This window comes from Oncorhynchus mykiss, chromosome 32, assembly GCF_013265735.2.
Source record: "Oncorhynchus mykiss isolate Arlee chromosome 32, USDA_OmykA_1.1, whole genome shotgun sequence".
In the NCBI taxonomy this organism is placed as follows: domain Eukaryota; kingdom Metazoa; phylum Chordata; class Actinopteri; order Salmoniformes; family Salmonidae; genus Oncorhynchus; species Oncorhynchus mykiss.
In genome coordinates, this window is record NC_050572.1 from 22,470,621 (window position 1) to 22,488,031 (window position 17,411).

At 45.8% G+C, this 17,411-nt stretch overlaps 1 protein-coding gene across 3 annotated transcripts in view; it reads right to left on the reverse strand.

Annotated features, from left to right (window-relative positions):
• The window catches only part of LOC110489405 (adenylate cyclase type 2), an 81,478-nt gene that overhangs the window by 54,055 nt on the left and 10,012 nt on the right, over positions 1–17,411 (reverse strand). For 2 of the 3 annotated variants that reach the window (XM_036970830.1, XM_036970829.1), the window contains exon 2: positions 6,027–6,224. The exons of the other annotated variant lie outside the window; for it this stretch is intronic. In XM_036970830.1, coding sequence (XP_036826725.1) covers positions 6,027–6,224 — 198 coding nt within the window. The remainder of the gene's footprint in view (positions 1–6,026; positions 6,225–17,411) is intronic. 3 annotated transcript variants of the gene reach the window in all.

The following is a 17,411-nucleotide window of genomic DNA, read 5'->3' on the forward strand; positions in this document are numbered from 1 at the left end:
CATCTATAAAATAGCTTCCAACACTCTACTCAACAAACTGGATGCAGTCTATCAAAACCCCATATACTACCCACCATTGCGACCTGTACGCTCTCGTTGGTTGGCCCTCGCTTCATACTCGTCACCAAACCCACTGGCTACAGGTTATCTACAAGTCTCTGTTAGGTAAAGCCCTGCCTTATCTCAGCTCACTGGTCACCATAGCAGCATCCACTCGTAGCACGCGCTCCAGCAGGTGTATCTCACTGGTCACCCCCAAAGCCAATTCCTCCTTTGGTCGTCTTTCCTTCCAGTTCTCTGCTGCCAATGACTGGAACAAACTGCAAAACTCAGAGACTCACATCTCCCTCACTAGCTTTAAGCACCAGCTGTCAGAGCAGCTCACAGATCACTGCACCTGTACATAGCCAATCTGTAAACAGCCCATCTATCTACCTACCTCATCCCCATACTGTATTTATTTATTTATCTTGCTCCTTTGCACTCTACTTGCACATTTATCTTCTGCACATCAACCATTCCAGTGTTTAATTGCTATATTGTAATTACTTCGCCACCATGGCCTGTTTATTGCCTTAACTCCCTTATCTCACCTCATTTGTACACACTGTATATACTTTTTTGTTTTCTTTTGTTCTACTGTATTATTGACTGTTTTGTTTATTCCATGTGTAACTCTGTGTTGTTGTATGTGTCAAATTGCTATGCTTTATCTTGGCCAGGTCGCAGTTGCAAATGAGAACTTGTTCTCAACTAGCCTACCTGGTTAAATAAAGGTGAAATAAAATAAAATAACTTACTAAATCAAAATTGTATTTGGTCAAACAAAATTTTTTCCAACGGTTTGCTAAGAGCTGGCAGCAATCTGATAGGTCTGCTGTTAGAATCTGTAAAGGCCACTTTACCATTCTATGGTAGCGGAATGACTTTGGCTACCCTCCAGGCCTGAGGACAAAGACTTTCATCTAGGCTCAGATTAAAGATATGACAGATAGGAGTGGCTATAGAGTCAGCTACTATCCTCAGTAGCTTTCCATCTAAGTTGTCAATGCCAGGAAGTTTGTCATTATTGATCGATAACAATATTTTTTCCACCTCTCCCACAGAGAGAGAGAGAGAGAGAGAGAGAGAGAGAGAGAGATGTTGAAAGAGAGGGAATTTTTGGAGGTTGAAAGTGACAGTGACACTATCCAGCCCAGCCGTTTTCCAACAAGAGATGCAATTCTTACCACCAAGCCTGACCTTGACTTAAACCCAAACATTAATTAAGAACAAATAGCTTTGGTGCTGCTAGCTCATCATTTCTGCTGATATTGACATTGTTTCTGTTCTTAAATGGCCATTTAGTGACAAACAGCAATGTGAGAAGGGATGTGGATGTTTTATTGTTGTTGTTTTACTGTTGACGGTTGGTTTTCTCATCCTTTATTTGCTACAGTTAAACGTTAGATGGTCTACTTTTCTAAGTTTATATATTGTTTTCTCTCCCATCATGCTCCCTTTCTCCATCTCCTCTCTCCCACCCCTTCTCTCTCCTTCCCGCAAGCCAGCCAGCCGGGTCAGAATGAGGGAGGGATGTGATGGTACCAGGTGTCTGGAGCTCTGGTCCAATCTGGCTTCCACTAATACCTGCTCTCTCCTGGGAGATTCAATCAGGTCCAGACACAACCAACTCCTCAGCTGAAAGGGCTGCTGTGGGTGTGTGTTTATGTGTGTGACAGATTGTGTGTGTGACTGTTACTAAGCAGAACATAACCTGTTCTAAACTTTCAGATTCTCTCTCTCTCCACACCCCTCTCTTTCCGTCTCTCCCTCCCTCCCTACTCTCTCTCTCTCTCTCTCTCTCTCTCTCTCTCTCTCTCTCTCTCTCTCTCTCTCTCTCTCTCTGTTTGAGAACAGACTGTAGTCGCAGCAGTAGTTGCAGACAGTGTTATTTAGCTCAGTGTGTTCCATCAGTATGGTTGAGAGTGTACTTCCTCCTGGCTCCAGGCTGATTGGCTCACAGTAAAGAGACATTTTTCTCATTCTTCTAGTCTGAGGCATTTACCATCATCCTCACAGGACACCTGGGTGGTGTTCTATACCTGAACTACCTGTCATATAAGAACACTCGTTCTCCTTCAATACGTTTCCTCCTTAAGGTGCCTACTGAGAATGTGGAATTAACCACTAGAGTAATGATATGAGATTAGTGTCTGTGTAAGAAGGAGACAGGAAGAGAGAGAGGTAGAGAGGGGTAGAGAGGGAGAGAGAGAGAGAGAGAGAGAGAGAGAGAGAGAGAGAGAGGTAGAGAGGGAGAGAGGGAGAAAGAGAGAGAGAAAGAGAGAGAGAGAGAGAGAGAGATAGATGGAGAGGGGTAGAGAGAGAGAGGTAGAGAGGGAGAAAGAGAGAGAGAAAGAGAGAGAGAGAGAGAGATAGGTAGAGAGGGAGAGAGGGAGAGGGAGGGAGAGAGAGAAAGAGAGAGAGAGAGGGGGAGAGTGGTAGAGAGGGAGAGAGAGAGAGAGAGAGAGAGGTAGAGAGGGAGAGAGGGAGAAAGAGACAGAGAGAGAAAGAGAGAGAGAGAGAGAGAGAGATAGAGGGAGAGGGGTAGAGAGAGAGAGGTAGAGAGGGAGAGAGGGAGAAAGAGAGAGAGAAAGAGAGAGAGAAAGAGATAGGTAGAGAGGGAGAGAGGGAGAGGGAGAGAGAGAGAGAAAGAGAGAGAGAGAGGGAGAGGGGTAGAGAGAGAGAGGAGAGAGGGGGGGGGGAGAGAGAGAAAGAGGACAGGAAATAGCTGAAAGACCCTTGCAGAAAAAACACCTGATTTCATGTGAAAAATCGAATGTAGTAAGAGAGAAAGAGAAAGAGAGTCATTGAGCAGAATAGGTTGTTTAATAATGCAGTATGATTATGCTCTCACAGATGGAGAGATGGATAAAAATATCTCCACCACGATGATGGAAGAGTGAGGGAGAGAAGCTAGGAGAAGGAGAGGGGTATGCGGGAGGGAGAGAAGCAGTGCCGCCTCTAGCCTTTTGAGGGCCCTAAGCGAGATTTGGTTGGGGGGGCCCCCCTACGTCGCGGGAAAAACCTTTTAGTGCCCCCACTTTTGTATTTTCTTTGTATTTGAAAGTTAATTTCTTGCAATTCTACACATTTACCATGGGGTGTAGAGAAAGTGTTGCAGTTTAAAAGCATATTTTCTGCAATTTACACATTTTGCTATGATTTATGCCACATTCATATGATATACAGTGCCTTGCGAAAGTATTCGGCCCCCTTGAACTTTGCGACCTTTTGCCACATTTCAGGCTTCAAACATAAAGATATAAAACTGTATTTTTTTGTGTAGAATCAACAACAAGTGGGACACAATCATGAAGTGGAACGACATTTATTGGATATTTCAAACTTTTTTAACAAATCCAAAACTGAAAAATTGGGCGTGCAAAATTATTCAGCCCCCTTAAGTTAATACTTTGTAGCGCCACCTTTTGCTGCGATTACAGCTGTAAGTCGCTTGGGGTATGTCTCTATCAGTTTTGCACATCGAGAGACTGACATTTTTTCCCCATTCCTCCTTGCAAATCAGCTCGAGCTCAGTGAGGTTGGATGGAGAGCATTTGTGAACAGCAGTTTTCAGTTCTTTCCACAGATTCTCGATTGGATTCAGGTCTGGACTTTGACTTGGCCATTCTAACACCTGGATATGTTTATTTTTGAACCATTCCATTGTAGATTTTGCTTTATGTTTTGGATCATTGTCTTGTTGGAAGACAAATCTCCGTCCCAGTCTCAGGTCTTTTGCAGACTCCATCAGGTTTTCTTCCAGAATGGTCCTGTATTTGTCTCCATCCATCTTCCCATCAATTTTAACCATCTTCCCTGTCCCTGCTGAAGAAAAGCAGGCCCAAACCATGATGCTGCCACCACCATGTTTGACAGTGGGGATGGTGTGTTCAGCTGTGTTGCTTTTACGCCAAACATAACGTTTTGCATTGTTGCCAAAAAGTTCAATTTTGGTTTCATCTGACCAGAGCACCTTCTTCCACATGTTTGGGGTGTCTCCCAGGTGGCTTGTGGCAAACTTTAAACGACACTTTTTATGGATATCTTTAAGAAATGGCTTTCTTCTTGCCACTCTTCCATAAAGGCCAGATTTGTGCAATATACGACTGATTGTTGTCCTATGGACAGAGTCTCCCACCTCAGCTGTAGATCTCTGCAGTTCATCCAAAGTGATCATGGGCCTCTTGGCTGCATCTCTGATCAGTCTTCTCCTTGTATGAGCTGAAAGTTTAGAGGGACGGCCAGGTCTTGGTAGATTTGCAGTGGTCTGATACTCCTTCCATTTCAATATTATCGCTTGCACAGTGCTCCTTGGGATGTTTAAAGCTTGGGAAATCTTTTTGTATCCAAATCCAGCTTTAAACTTCTTCACAACAGTATCTCGGACCTGCCTGGTGTGTTCCTTGTTCTTCATGATGCTCTCTGCGCTTTTAACGGATCTCTGAGACTATCACAGTGCAGGTGCATTTATACGGAGACTTGATTACACACAGGTGGATTGTATTTATCATCATTAGTCATTTAGGTCAACAGTGGATCATTCAGAGATCCTCACTGAACTTCTGGAGAGAGTTTGCTGCACTGAAAGTAAAGGGGCTGAATCATTTTGCACACCCAATTGTTCAGTTTTTGATTTGTTAAAAAAGTTTGAAATATCCAATAAATGTTGTTCCACTTCATGATTGTGTCCCACTTGTTGTTGATTCTTCACAAAAAAAGACAGTTTTATATCTTTATGTTTGAAGCCTGAAATGTGGCAAAAGGTCGCAAAGTTCAAGGGGGCCGAATACTTTCGCAAGGCACTGTATGTGTAAAAGTGACTAACAAAATCAACGGTGGCGCCCTGTAGGTCAGGGCCCCTGAATGCAAGACCCGCGTGGCCGGTCGGTAATTTGGTGATGATAAGGCCTACTATAAGGTTTATATAGCTGGCTAGAATACCTTGCCTAGCAACTTAAAAATGTTAGCTGAACTCGGCTAATTGAGTGACTGACATAACAAGTGGAAAACTGCTGATGCACTACCCAACTGAGTTCCTTTTTGGTCGGGGGCCCTTAGCAGACGCGGGGCACTACTCTCCATGAGTAGTCTGCTAAAGGGAAGAGGAGGCTCTGGAGAGAAGGATGCAGAGAGGGGGAGGGAATAAGAGAAACAGAGGGTGAGGGAGGGATGGAGAGAAGGTAGGAGAAGGAAAGGGGGCACAAGGTTGAGAGAAGGAGGGAGGAGAGGAACAGAAGGGGAAGGAGGGATGGAGAGAAGGTAGGAGAAGGAGAGGGGGAGTGACAGTGAGAGAGGGATAAATGGAAGGAGACCAGGGAGAATGAGGTAAAGTGGCAGAGGGATATAAAGTAAATAGAATTTTAGAAATAAGGAGAGAGAGAGAGACGCGGGGGGACTGGGAAAAAGATCAAATGAAAAGTAAATTGGAAAAGAGAGAGGGAAGGAAGGAGGGAGATAAGGAGGGGGAAGAGTAAAGTGAATGGGCCTGAAAGGTAATGTATCTGTCTCCTGATCTCTCACCTTCTGTGGCTTAGCCTAACACTTAATCACACATGAGGAACACTCACGGTAAAGGACACACACTCACACACAGACACACAAACACACGAAAGCAGGTAGCCTAGAAGTTAGAGAGGACAATCGCCGGTTTGAATCCCAGTTCTGATGTAGTAAACAGTAATCAAAGATGGCATCTCCAGCCGCTGTGGTTTTGAGCAAGGCACTCAATCCTTAAAAAAAAAACAGTTCCAGCAGCAATGAACCGTGGCTAACCCTGTGGTCCCAAACTCTTGTATGTGTGTCTCAAGGGATTGGTTGAAAAGCAAAAGAGCAACATTTCTCCTTTAAAGACCAATGGACAATAAAGTATTAATGAACAATATTTTTCTTCTTCTACACAAACACACAACGCTGTCCAATATGCACGCCAGACATGCTCGCGCACGAGTGCACCCCCCCCCCCCCCCCCCCCCCCACCTCACCTGGTCCCAAGGACAGAGGATCCCCCCGGAGAACATGAAGAGGTAACCCATGGCAACCAGGCAGGCCCATATAAGGAGGGAGAAGAGGCGGAGCATGCGGTTGAAGACGGACTCTATGCAGACCAGGATGAAGATGGAGAGGAAGAGGAAGAGGGTGGTGGGCACGGTGATCAGGAACGCTAGGTGGTCCTCCATGTTCTGGAGAGAGAGAGGGGAAGTGAGGGAGAAAGGGAGGAGGGGAGGTGAGGGAGGGAGGGAGTTTAGAAAAAGGAGAGAAAAACGAGACAGAAGCTTTTTGTCTCCTCAATTTCTGAAGGAGACAACTTCACACCGCCTCTCTTTCTCTCGCTCTCTCTTTTGGGTTAGCCTACTAAAAATGCAGGCACTCTTTGTATTGTAATATTTGGGGATAAAAGCATCTGCTAAGTGGTGTATTGTAGACCAGCAGAATTCACATCGCATCACCACACACACACAGAGACAGACAGACAGGCAGTCTGAGCCCAGAGAATGTGCTACTGTGTCACTTCTATCCTCACACTGTCACTGTCAGCATTTAAAATCTGTCAAGGCACATACCAACACATACACATACTCTTTCACTCTCTTACACACACACACATTTTTTTTACTATCCTTGTGGGGAACAAACAATTGATTCCCATTCAAAATCCTATTTTTTCTAACCCTAAACCTAATCCTAGCCCTAAACCTAACCTCTAACCCTAATCCTAACCCTAAACCTAACCTCTAACCCTAAACCTAATCCTAACCCTAAACCTAACCTCTAACAATAATCCTAACCCTAAACCTAACCTCTAACCCTAAACCTAATCCTAACCCTAAAGCTAACCCCTAAGCCTAAAATAGTAAAAAAGTCAAACCAAAAACACACACACACGGTCTCCGTTCATACCCTCCTCCATACTCTGTAATGCATCCATGTCTAATCAAATGTGTACCCAGACTATTTGCATTCCCTCCCCCCCTCTTTTACACTCCTGCTACTCTCTGTTTTTATCTATGCATAAGTCACGTTAATAACTCTACCTACATGTATATGTTACCTCAATTACCTCGACTAACCAGTGCCCCTGCACATTGACTCTGTACACCCTGTATGTAGCCTCGCTATTGTTGTTTTACTGCTGCTCTTTAATTATTTGTTACTTTTATTTTTTTATTTTTTTAGGTGTTTTTCTTAAAACTGCATTGTTGATTAAGGGCTTGTAAGTAAGCATTTCGCTGTGACAAATACAATTTGATTTGATGTCTCATACCCATCTCTGCTCTACTCATCATCACTAGCTGACAGACTCTATCAACGTTCACATGACTCCTTCACCCCTCACCCAGCCATGACCTGTGTGTGTGTCAGTGGCGGTTGGTGCTGTTTAAGATTAGGAAGGACGTTTTTGTTGTTGATGAGCATGGCCTTATTTCTATTACAGCATATTGGATGACTGTCATTCATAGTCCCTTCACCCAGCTCAATGGAACATAACATTGATAGGTTTAGAATACTACATGATACTAACATTTTCCCTATACCCATCATGAGGTTGCTAAAACCTAGCCTATGAATTTACAACGTAGGATCACGTGTTCAAGTGTTGGATAGCCATAGCCAGTTAGCTAACATAGCATCTCTATCTGTTTGATCGGGCTGTTTGAGTATGCTAAACTAGCTAGCTACATTCGCTAGCTAGCCGCAATATGTAACTTTTTGAGCGACCCGACCAAATTCACATAGAAATGTGTGTTATGTGTCTAAGAAGCGTAAGATATGTTCGGTTTTGTGTCTTTTACTTTCGGGTTTTGCACACCAGCTTCAAATAGCTGAAAACACAATATTTTGGATTGTGGAAAATATATTTCAGAGTGGTTCAGGTTGTACAATGACTCTCTACACTTGCTTGTTTAATCACAAACTGAAATTAAGAAAATTATTCACATTTTTGCAAACAAGTAAATGGCAGAGTGATTTCTATATAGTGCAAATGAAGTGAAAATGATAGTGAAAAAAAGACAATGAAATATAGCTATGTAACGTGTTCGCTGGGAGTCCGGAAACAAGTACAGGGAGTGAATAGTTTTATAAATAAACATACATGGAACAAAACAAGAAACACGAAAGCGTACAGACTTGAGACACCAAACAGAGTCAATAACGGCAGTTATAGGGAAGGTAACCAGGAAGGTGATGGATTCTAGCTGAGTCTGATGAGGTGCTGGTGCACGTAATAATAAGCAGACTGGTGACCTCGAGTGCCGGTGAGGGAGTATACGTGACAGTACCCTCTCCCTGGTGCGAAGCTCCAGCCGCAGGACCACGACCAGAGCGATGGGAGCCTGACGAACCAGCTGAGGCATGGGAGCCTGACAAGCTGGCTGAGACATGGGAGCTTGCCAGTCCAACATAGTTTTGTGAACCTGTCAAGGTAGCTGAGGCATGGGATCCTGAGGAGCTAGCTGAGGCATCTCCGGTAGCGAAACCTGGAGACAACGTCACCTACAAAACAAAAAACAAAAACACTCCCTGATGCTCCCCTTTGGGGAGGTGTTATTCTGCTGGGAGTCGGGAAGCAAGTACAAGGAGTGAATCATTTAATAAATAAACAAACATGGAACAAAACAAGAAACACAAAAAGCGTACAGACATGAAACACCAACAGAGTCAGTAACGCCAAAGAAAAAAACTAAATGAGTGACAGGGAAGGTAATCAGGAAGGTGATGGAGTCTAGTTGAGTCTGATGAGGCGCTAGTGCACGTAACGATAGTGACAGGTGTGCATAATAATAAGCGGACTGGCGACCTCAAGCGCTGGAGAGGGACTATACTGTACATGACAAGCTAGCTAGCTAGCTCTCTCTCCCTCTCTTGGTTCTCCTTCATTTTTGAAGAAATGAATTTGTTGAAAACTGTTCAACTATTGTCTTTCTCTCTCTTTGAGTGAACTACTCACCACATTTTATGCACTGCAGTACTAGCTAGCTGTAGCTTATGCTTTCAGTACTAGATTCATTCTCTGATCCTTTGATCATTCGGTTAACCACATCTCAGTTCATGCTGCAAGAACTCTGATAGGTTGTAGGACGTCCTCTGGAAGTTGTCATAATTCCTGTGTAAGTCTATGGAAGGGAGTGAGAACCATGAGCCTCCTAGGTTTTGTATTGAGGTTAATGTACCACGAGGAGGACGGAAACTAACTGTCCTTCGGCTACACCATGGTGCTACCCTACTGAGTGCTGTTGAGGCTACTGTAGATCTTCATTGCAAAACAGTGTGTTTTAATCAATTATTTGGTGACATGTGAATATAGTTAGTATAGTTGTATCTAAAAAGGATAACTATATAAAAATTCAAAAAAATTCACTGAGGAAGATGGTCCTCCCCTTCCTCCTCTGGGGAGCCTCAACTGGTGCTTGTGTGTGTGTGCCTGCCTGCGTGGGTGGGTGCATGCCTGTGTGTATGACTGCCTCTCTGTGTACACACGTGAGAAAACATGTACGTGTGTGTGTAAGTGTGTCCACTCCCTCTCATCACAAATACCCAGGTAAAAGTGACAGGCATTGGGTAGTGTCACGAATATTACCGAAGGTGGCTCCCCTTCTTGTTCGGGTGGCGCTCGGCGGTCGTCCTCGCCGGTCTACTAGCTGCCACCGATCCTTTGTTCTGTGTTCGTTTGGTTTTGTCTAATTGGTTTCACCTGTTCCTTGTTTGGTTGTTAGGGTGGGGTTATTTAAGTTTGTTTAGCCCACTTCTGTTTGTGCGGACTTGTTCATCTGTATTTGTGAGTTTGGTTAGTGTTTTGTTGGGTTCTCTCGCTGTCCTAGTATTTCACAATAGGGTACTATTTTGTTTTATAGTTTCACCTGTGTTGGGCATACTATTTTGTTCCTGTGATTTTTTGGACATTAAATCATGTTTTTTCCCGCATCCTTTGCTCTCTGCACCTGATTCCACACCCATTCACTCATTGAGCATTACAGAAGCCCGCACCTACTATGGAGTCAGCAGGAGCAGCGACCACCCCTCTCCCTGCGATGGAGGAGAGAGTCCTTCATCACACGTCCATCCTCCATCGCATCGGATCAGCGATGGATCAAATGATGGAGAGGATGGATCGTTGGGAGAGGAGTGGTCTCCCTACTACCCCACCTACCCTCCCACCAGCAACTCTACCATCTCCCACAGCGGAATCCGGTTCCAGCGCTCCGAGGGAGTACGAAGGAGCGGCGGCGAGGTGCCAGGGATTCCTGCTTCAACTAGATCTCTACCTGGCCACCGTTCGGCCGGCTCCCTCGGACGAGGAGAGCGTGAGTGTCCTCGTCTCTTGCCTCACGGGTAGAGCCCTGGAGTGGGCCAATGCTGTCTGGAACGGGCCGACTCAGCGAGGGGCGACTACCCGGAGTTCACCCGCCGTTTCCGGGCCGTGCTCGATCACCCTCCGGAGGGCCGAGCGGCAGGTGAGAGTTTGTTCCATCTCTGGCAGGGGACGAGGAGCGCGCAGGACTTCGCGCTGGATTTCCGGACCTTGGCCACTGGAGCAGGGTGGAACGACGGGCCCTGATAGACCATTACAGGTGTAGCCTAAGAGAGGACGTCCGCAGGGAGCTGGCTTGTCGGGACACAACGCTCAGCCTGGATGAACTGATAGACCTGTCGATCCAGTTAGACCATCTGCTAGCTGCTCGCGGACGTTCTGAAAGGGTCCTGTTAGTTCCACCTCCTGACCCTCCCGCTCCTATCCCGATGCATCTAGGGAGATCGGAGGAGGAGGCTCCTCCTGTACTAGTTGTGGCCGGAGAGGGCACACTTCAGGTCGGTGCTTGAGGAGTTCATCTGGGAGTCGAGAGGGCAGGCAGAACACTCCTCGGTTACCCCAGGTGAGTCAGCACCACACTCTCCCAGAGTTTCCGGTTGGTCACATGTTTTTATTAATTTGTTTCCTTAAATGTTTTCCCTCTCTCCAGCATAAGGCGCTAGTCAATTCAGGCGCAGCTGGGAACTTTATAGATCGCAGACTCGCTCAGAGGTTGAGTATTCTGTTATTTAAGATAGACCCCCCTTTTCCCGTGCACTCTTTAGATAGTCGACCATTAGGGTCAGGGCTGGTCAGGGAGGCCACAATTCCTTTGGAGATGATTACGCAGGGGAATCATAAGGAGCGGATTAGTCTGTTCCTTATCGATTCACCTGCGTTTCCGGTGGTGCTGGGGATTCCCTGGCTGGCTATTCACAATCCGACGATTTCGTGGAAACAGGGGACTCTCCAGGGGTGGTCTGATGAGTGTTCAGGCAGGTGTGTAGGAGTTTCCATCGGTGCGACAACGGTGGAGAGTCCAGACCAGGTTTCCACCGTGCGCATTCCCGCTGAGTATGCCGATTTGGCTATCGCTTTCAGTAAAAAGAAAGCGACCCAAGAGGAGTCAGGAGTCATGTGTATCCTTTATCCCAGGAGGAGACGTTGGCTATGGAGACATATGTCACGGAAGCTCTGGGACAGGGGTACATTCGGCCCTCCATGTCACCCGTCTCCTCGAGTTTCTTTTTTGTGAAGAAAAAGGATGGTGGTTTGCGTCCGTGTATTGATTATCGAGGTCTCAATTCCATCCCGGTGGGTTTTAGTTACCCACTACCTCTCATCGCTACGGCAGTGGAATCATTTCACGGAGCGAGGTTCTTCACGAAACTGGATCTCAGGAGTGCGTATAATCTGGTGCTTATTCGGGAGGGAGATGAGTGGAAAACCGCGTTTAGTACCACATCTGGCCATTATGAGTACCTCGTCATGCCGTACGGGTTAAAGAATGCTCCAGCTATCTTTCAATCCTTCGTTGACGAGATTCTCAGAGACCTGCACGGACAGGGTGTGGTGGTGTATATTGACGATATTTTGATCTACTCCGCTACACGCACCGCGCATGTGTCTCTGCTGCGCAAGGTTCTTGGGCGACTGCTGGAGCATGACCTGTACGTGAAGGCGGAGAAATGTGAGTTTTCCAAACGAGCCGTTTCCTTCCTGGGTTATCGCATTTCCAGCTCGGGGGTGGTAATGGAGGGTGACCGCGTCAAGGCCGTGAGTAATTGGCCGACTCCGACCACGGTAAAGGAGGTGCAGCGGTTCTTAGGGTTTTCCAATTACTACCGGAGGTTTATCCAGGGTTTTGGTCAGGTAGCAGCTCCTATTACCTCACTGCTGAAGGGGGGGCCGGTGCGTTTGCAGTGGTCAGTAGAGGCGGACGGAGCTTTCCGTAGGTTGAAGGCGCTGTTCACTGAGGCGCTGGTGTTGGCGCATCCGGACCCTTCCATCCGAGGCTGGGGTTGGAGCGGTGCTCTCACAACGCTCGGGTACGCCACCGAAGCTCCGCCCCTGTGCTTTTTTTTCAAAGAAGCTCGGGCCAGCGGAGCGGAATTATGATGTGGGGGACAGGAAGTTGTTGGCTATGGTTAAGGCCCTGAAGGTGTGGAGACACTGGCTTGAGGGGGCTAAGCACCCTTTCCTCATCTGGACTGACCACCGTAACCTGGAGTATATCCGATCAGCTAGGAGACTGAATCCTCGTCAGGCAAGGTGGGCCATGTATTTCACCAGATTTCGTTTTACAATCTCGTATCGACCAGGTTCCCTCAACACTAAGGCCGACGCGCTGTCCCGCCTCTATGACACTGAGGACCGGTCCATCGATCCTACTCCCATCATTCCGGCGGCTAGGCTGGTAGCACCGGTAGTATGGGAGGTGGACGCGGACATCGAGCGGGCGCTAAGGGAGGAACCTGCGCCTTCACAGTGTCCGGAGGGTCGTAGGTACGTGCCGCTCGCTGTTTGTGATCAATTGATTCGATGGGCTCATAGTCTACCCTCGTCGGGTCACCCGGGTATTTCAAGGACAGTGCGAGGTCTTAGGGGGAAGTACTGGTGGCCCACCTTGGTGAGGGATGTGCGATTCTATGTCTCCTCCTGTTCGGTGTGCGCCCAGAGTAAGGCTCCTAGGCACCTGCCACGAGGGAAGTTACAACCCCTCCCCGTTCCACAACGGCCGTGGACCCATCTATCGGTGGATTTTCTTACTGACCTTCCCCCCTCTCAGGGGAACACAACGATCCTGGTCGTTGTGGATCGGTTCTCTAGTCCTGTCGTCTTATCCCGTTGCCCGGTCTCCCTACGGCCCTGCAGACTGCGGAGGCTCTTTTCACCCATATCTTCCGGCACTACGGGGTGCCCGAGGATATTGTTTCTGATCGGGGTCCCCAGTTTACCTCCCGTGTGTTGAGGGCATTTATGGAACGTCTGGGGTTCTCGGTCAGCCTGACCTCAGGGTATCACCCGGAGAGTAATGGACAAGTGGAGAGAGTGAACCAGGAGGTGGGTAGGTTTCTGCGGTCGTATTGCCAGGACCGGCCAGGGGAGTGGGCGAGATACATCCCCTGGGCAGAAATGGCCCAGAACTCACTAAGCTACTCCTCTACCAACATGTCACCATTTGAGTGTGTGTTGGGGTACCAGCCGGTCCTGGCACCATGGCATCAGAGCCAGACTGAGGCTCCTGCGGTGGAGGAGTGGGTGCAGCGCTCTAAGGAGACCTGGAGGGCCGCCCAGGAGTCATTACGCCAGGCGAGTGGACGGCAGAAGAAGAGCGCTGACCGTCACCGCAGTGAGGCCCCCGTGTTTGCACCGGGGGACAGGGTCTGGCTCTAGACCCGAAACCTGCCCCTCCTTTGCTCTCTGCGCCTGACTCCACACCCATTCACTCATTGAGCGTTACAGGTAGCCTGATAGTGTGGTAGTGTATTCATTATGCAGAAGTCCATTAGCCTTTTACTGCAATGGGCTAAATCAGAGTCACACAGTCTTTCTTGGTAGTCTTAAACAAATGTACTTTGAAACACAAGTATACACCTCACACACATGGTTATGGGCTTACAAAACAGAAGGCACATATACCATGTCAGATATAGAGTTGAAATCTATTACATTTTGAGTTTACATCTCAATATTCCACTGTATATACATCACTGAAGACTGAAATATAACAAAACCGTTTCACATAGAAACACCAGATTTTTGGCTGTTTAAATTTGTTAAAAATATTTAAAAACATGAATAACATTCCAACCCATGATGCCACTAGGTCATATCACTGCAGGAAGGGCTACAGCTAGAGGCTGGGTGGAGGTCGAGGCCTACTTCTCTGACATCAAGAATGCAGGGTCCAGATCAAACATACTTAACAAAAATAAAAACGCAACATGCAACAATTTCAACGATTTTACTGAGTTACAGTTCATATAGGGAAATCAGTCAATTGGAATAAATTCATTAGGCCCTAATCTATGGATTTCACATGACTTGTCAATGGCTCAGCCATGGGTGGGCCTGGGGGGGCATAGGAATTGAGTTGGACATACTGCCAAATGTTCTAAAATGACGTCAGAGGCGGATTTTAAGGCAGCCGCCAGCACTTCTCTGATTCAGAGGGGTTGGGTTAAATGCGGAAGACACATTTCAGTTGAATGCATTCAGTTGTACAACTGACTAGGTATCCCCCTTTCCCTTATGGTAGAGAATTTAACGTTCAAGGTGCACCTGTGTAATAATCATGCTGTTTAATTAATCAGCTTCTTCATATGCTACACCTGTCAGGTGGATGGATCATCTTGGCACAGGAGAAATAACATTACTCACTAGTTGGAATGTAAACACATTTCTGCACAAAATTTGTGAGAAATAAGCTTCTGGGATCTTTTATTTCAGCTCACGAAACATTGGACCAACTCTTTACATGTCGTGTTTATATTTTTGTTCCTTATAATTACCCTGCCTTTCTGACTCTGAGGTTATAAATTGTAGAGATACAGAAATCGGCATAATATTCTGAATGTAGATTTTGCATAAGAACATTATGAGAGCCTAGAATATCATCAGAAGACCCTCCATATTATGATTCTGTGATAAAAACACATCAGTAGAATACATTCTATCATTCTGCAGTTCTATGATTTGTATTTGTATGTTTTGTGGTGTTCTATGATTCTATGGTAGAATACATTGGTGTTTTATGGTTCTATGGTAGAATACAGTGGTGTTCTATGGTTCTATGGTAGAATACATTGGTGTTTTATGGTTCGATGGTAGAATACAGTGATGTTCTATAGTTCTATGCTAGAATACAGTGGTGTTCTATGGCTCTATGGTAGAATAGAGAGGTGTTCTATGGTTATTTGCTAGAATACAGTGGTGTTTAAAGATTCTAAGGAGTAGCAGTATAAGTATGAGTCAGGGTGTGTAGAGCCAGGCTGAGGCAAGGGGGACGTATTGTTAGGGGAGGTAGAGTAATGCCTCAGCAGCAGTGCTATGATTTAGGGTCTGACTAGGCCAGGCAAAACCTAGGAGACTACTAGCTAGCTACTGCCACCCCAAGAAGCACAGAGAGCAAGCACCCAGACAGAATTACAATGAGCTTTATATATATATATACACAGAAAGCATACATACACACACACATGCACATACACACACAAACACAACAAAACACACCCCTCCGGTCTCAGCCATTATTATCAATCCTTGTTCCCTCTCTAAAACACACTCATAAATATTTGATAAAGTGTATAAAATACCAATTATGGCAATGACTCACTAACTGCGTGATTAGCAACATAATGTCATACTTTACCTTTCGTCACACATGCACACACCAGTGGAAAAAGGTACAACTATACTAAATATATTCACTTCACCAAATAATTGATTCAAACACACTGTTTTGCAATGAAGGTCTACAATAGCCTCAACCGAACTCTGTAGGGTAGCACCATGGTGTATCAGGAGGAGAGCTAGCTTTCGTCCTCCTCTTGGTACATTGACTTCAATACAAAACCTAGGAGGCTCATGGTTCACACCCCTTTCCATAGACTTACACGGTAATTATGACAACTTCCGGAGGACGTCCTCCAACCTATCAGAGCTCTTGCAGCATGAACTGACATATTGTCCACCCAATCAAATGATCAGAGAATGAATCTAGTACTGAAAGCAAAAGCTCCAGCTAGCTAGCACTGCAGCGCATAAAATGTGGCGAGTAGCTGACTCAAAATGAGAGAGAGACAATAGTTGAACAGTTTTTAACAAATGTATTTCTTCAAAAATGAAGGGGAAAGAGAGAGGTTTTGTGATTTATTTTCACTTTCAGTTTCACTTACTTAGCTAGCAAATGCAGGTGACTAGTTTAGTTGCTCAAATACCCAGCTCAAACAGAGGGATGCTATGTTAGCTAGCTGGCTATGACTATCCAACGCAATACTGGAACTCTTCAAGGTAAGCTTTTGGTTTTATTAATTTATTGCCACCGGGGCCTGCCGGTGTAACTGCTTACTGACTATACACTGTAACGTTACTGCATGATTGTAGTGGGTTTACTAACGCATTAGTTCTATTAGCCATATTGAGTAGAACGTTACTTTAGTTAATATGGGGACAACGATGTAGGCTGTGTGTGGTGGTTTGGCTAGGAAAGTTTTTTTTCGCTTGATTACATACAGCTGATGTGTTGTTCATTGAAGTCCACAAACTAAGGGAAAAGGTCAGAGGAGGAGATTGCATAGAGGTGAGAATGAATACAACGTGGCTGCTATGAAAGTGAATTGTGTTTATGCGTGATCAGGGGTTTATTCATTACGCCGATTCTGTTGAAAAATGCTTCTTAAATGGAAGCAAACAAAACGGGGATAAAAATCTGAATTTGTCCAAAATTACAGTAAGTCTTGTTTGCATCTGTTGAACTAATGATTACACCCTAGATAGGCTAGATGCAGGAAAGAGTGTGCAAGGTGGTATTGAATGACAGTCATTGTCTGTCTATGTGTCATTTTTCTCTAGACCTGTGTGCACCTATGTTGTAAACTTTCATTCATAGGCTAGGTTATAGCAACCTCATGGTGGGTTTAGGGAAAATTTGAGTATGATATAGTAGCCTAAACCTAACGATGTTAAATTGGAATATGAATGACAGTCATCCAACATGCTGTAATAGAAATAAGGCCATGCTCATGAAAATAAAATTGTCCTCCCTCATCATAAATGGCACTGACCGCCACTGGCACACCCACATGCTCGCAGGAACACACATGCACACACACACACACAACTCAAACACACACAAACGCATAGTCTGCTCACCTTTCCCATCTGTAACTGAATAACTGAATAGTCCTGCTCTTTCCCCACTTTAGTGCTCTCCCTTAGCCTATCTGCGGTAAAAACTCCTGCCATTTGCACATTTCAAATTGTTAGCTATTTAAAGCTATTTAATTCCATTTAAACCCATTCAAGCCCATTTCCCAGGCAGGACAAAGGGAGAGGGGGAGATGACGGGCTGCTG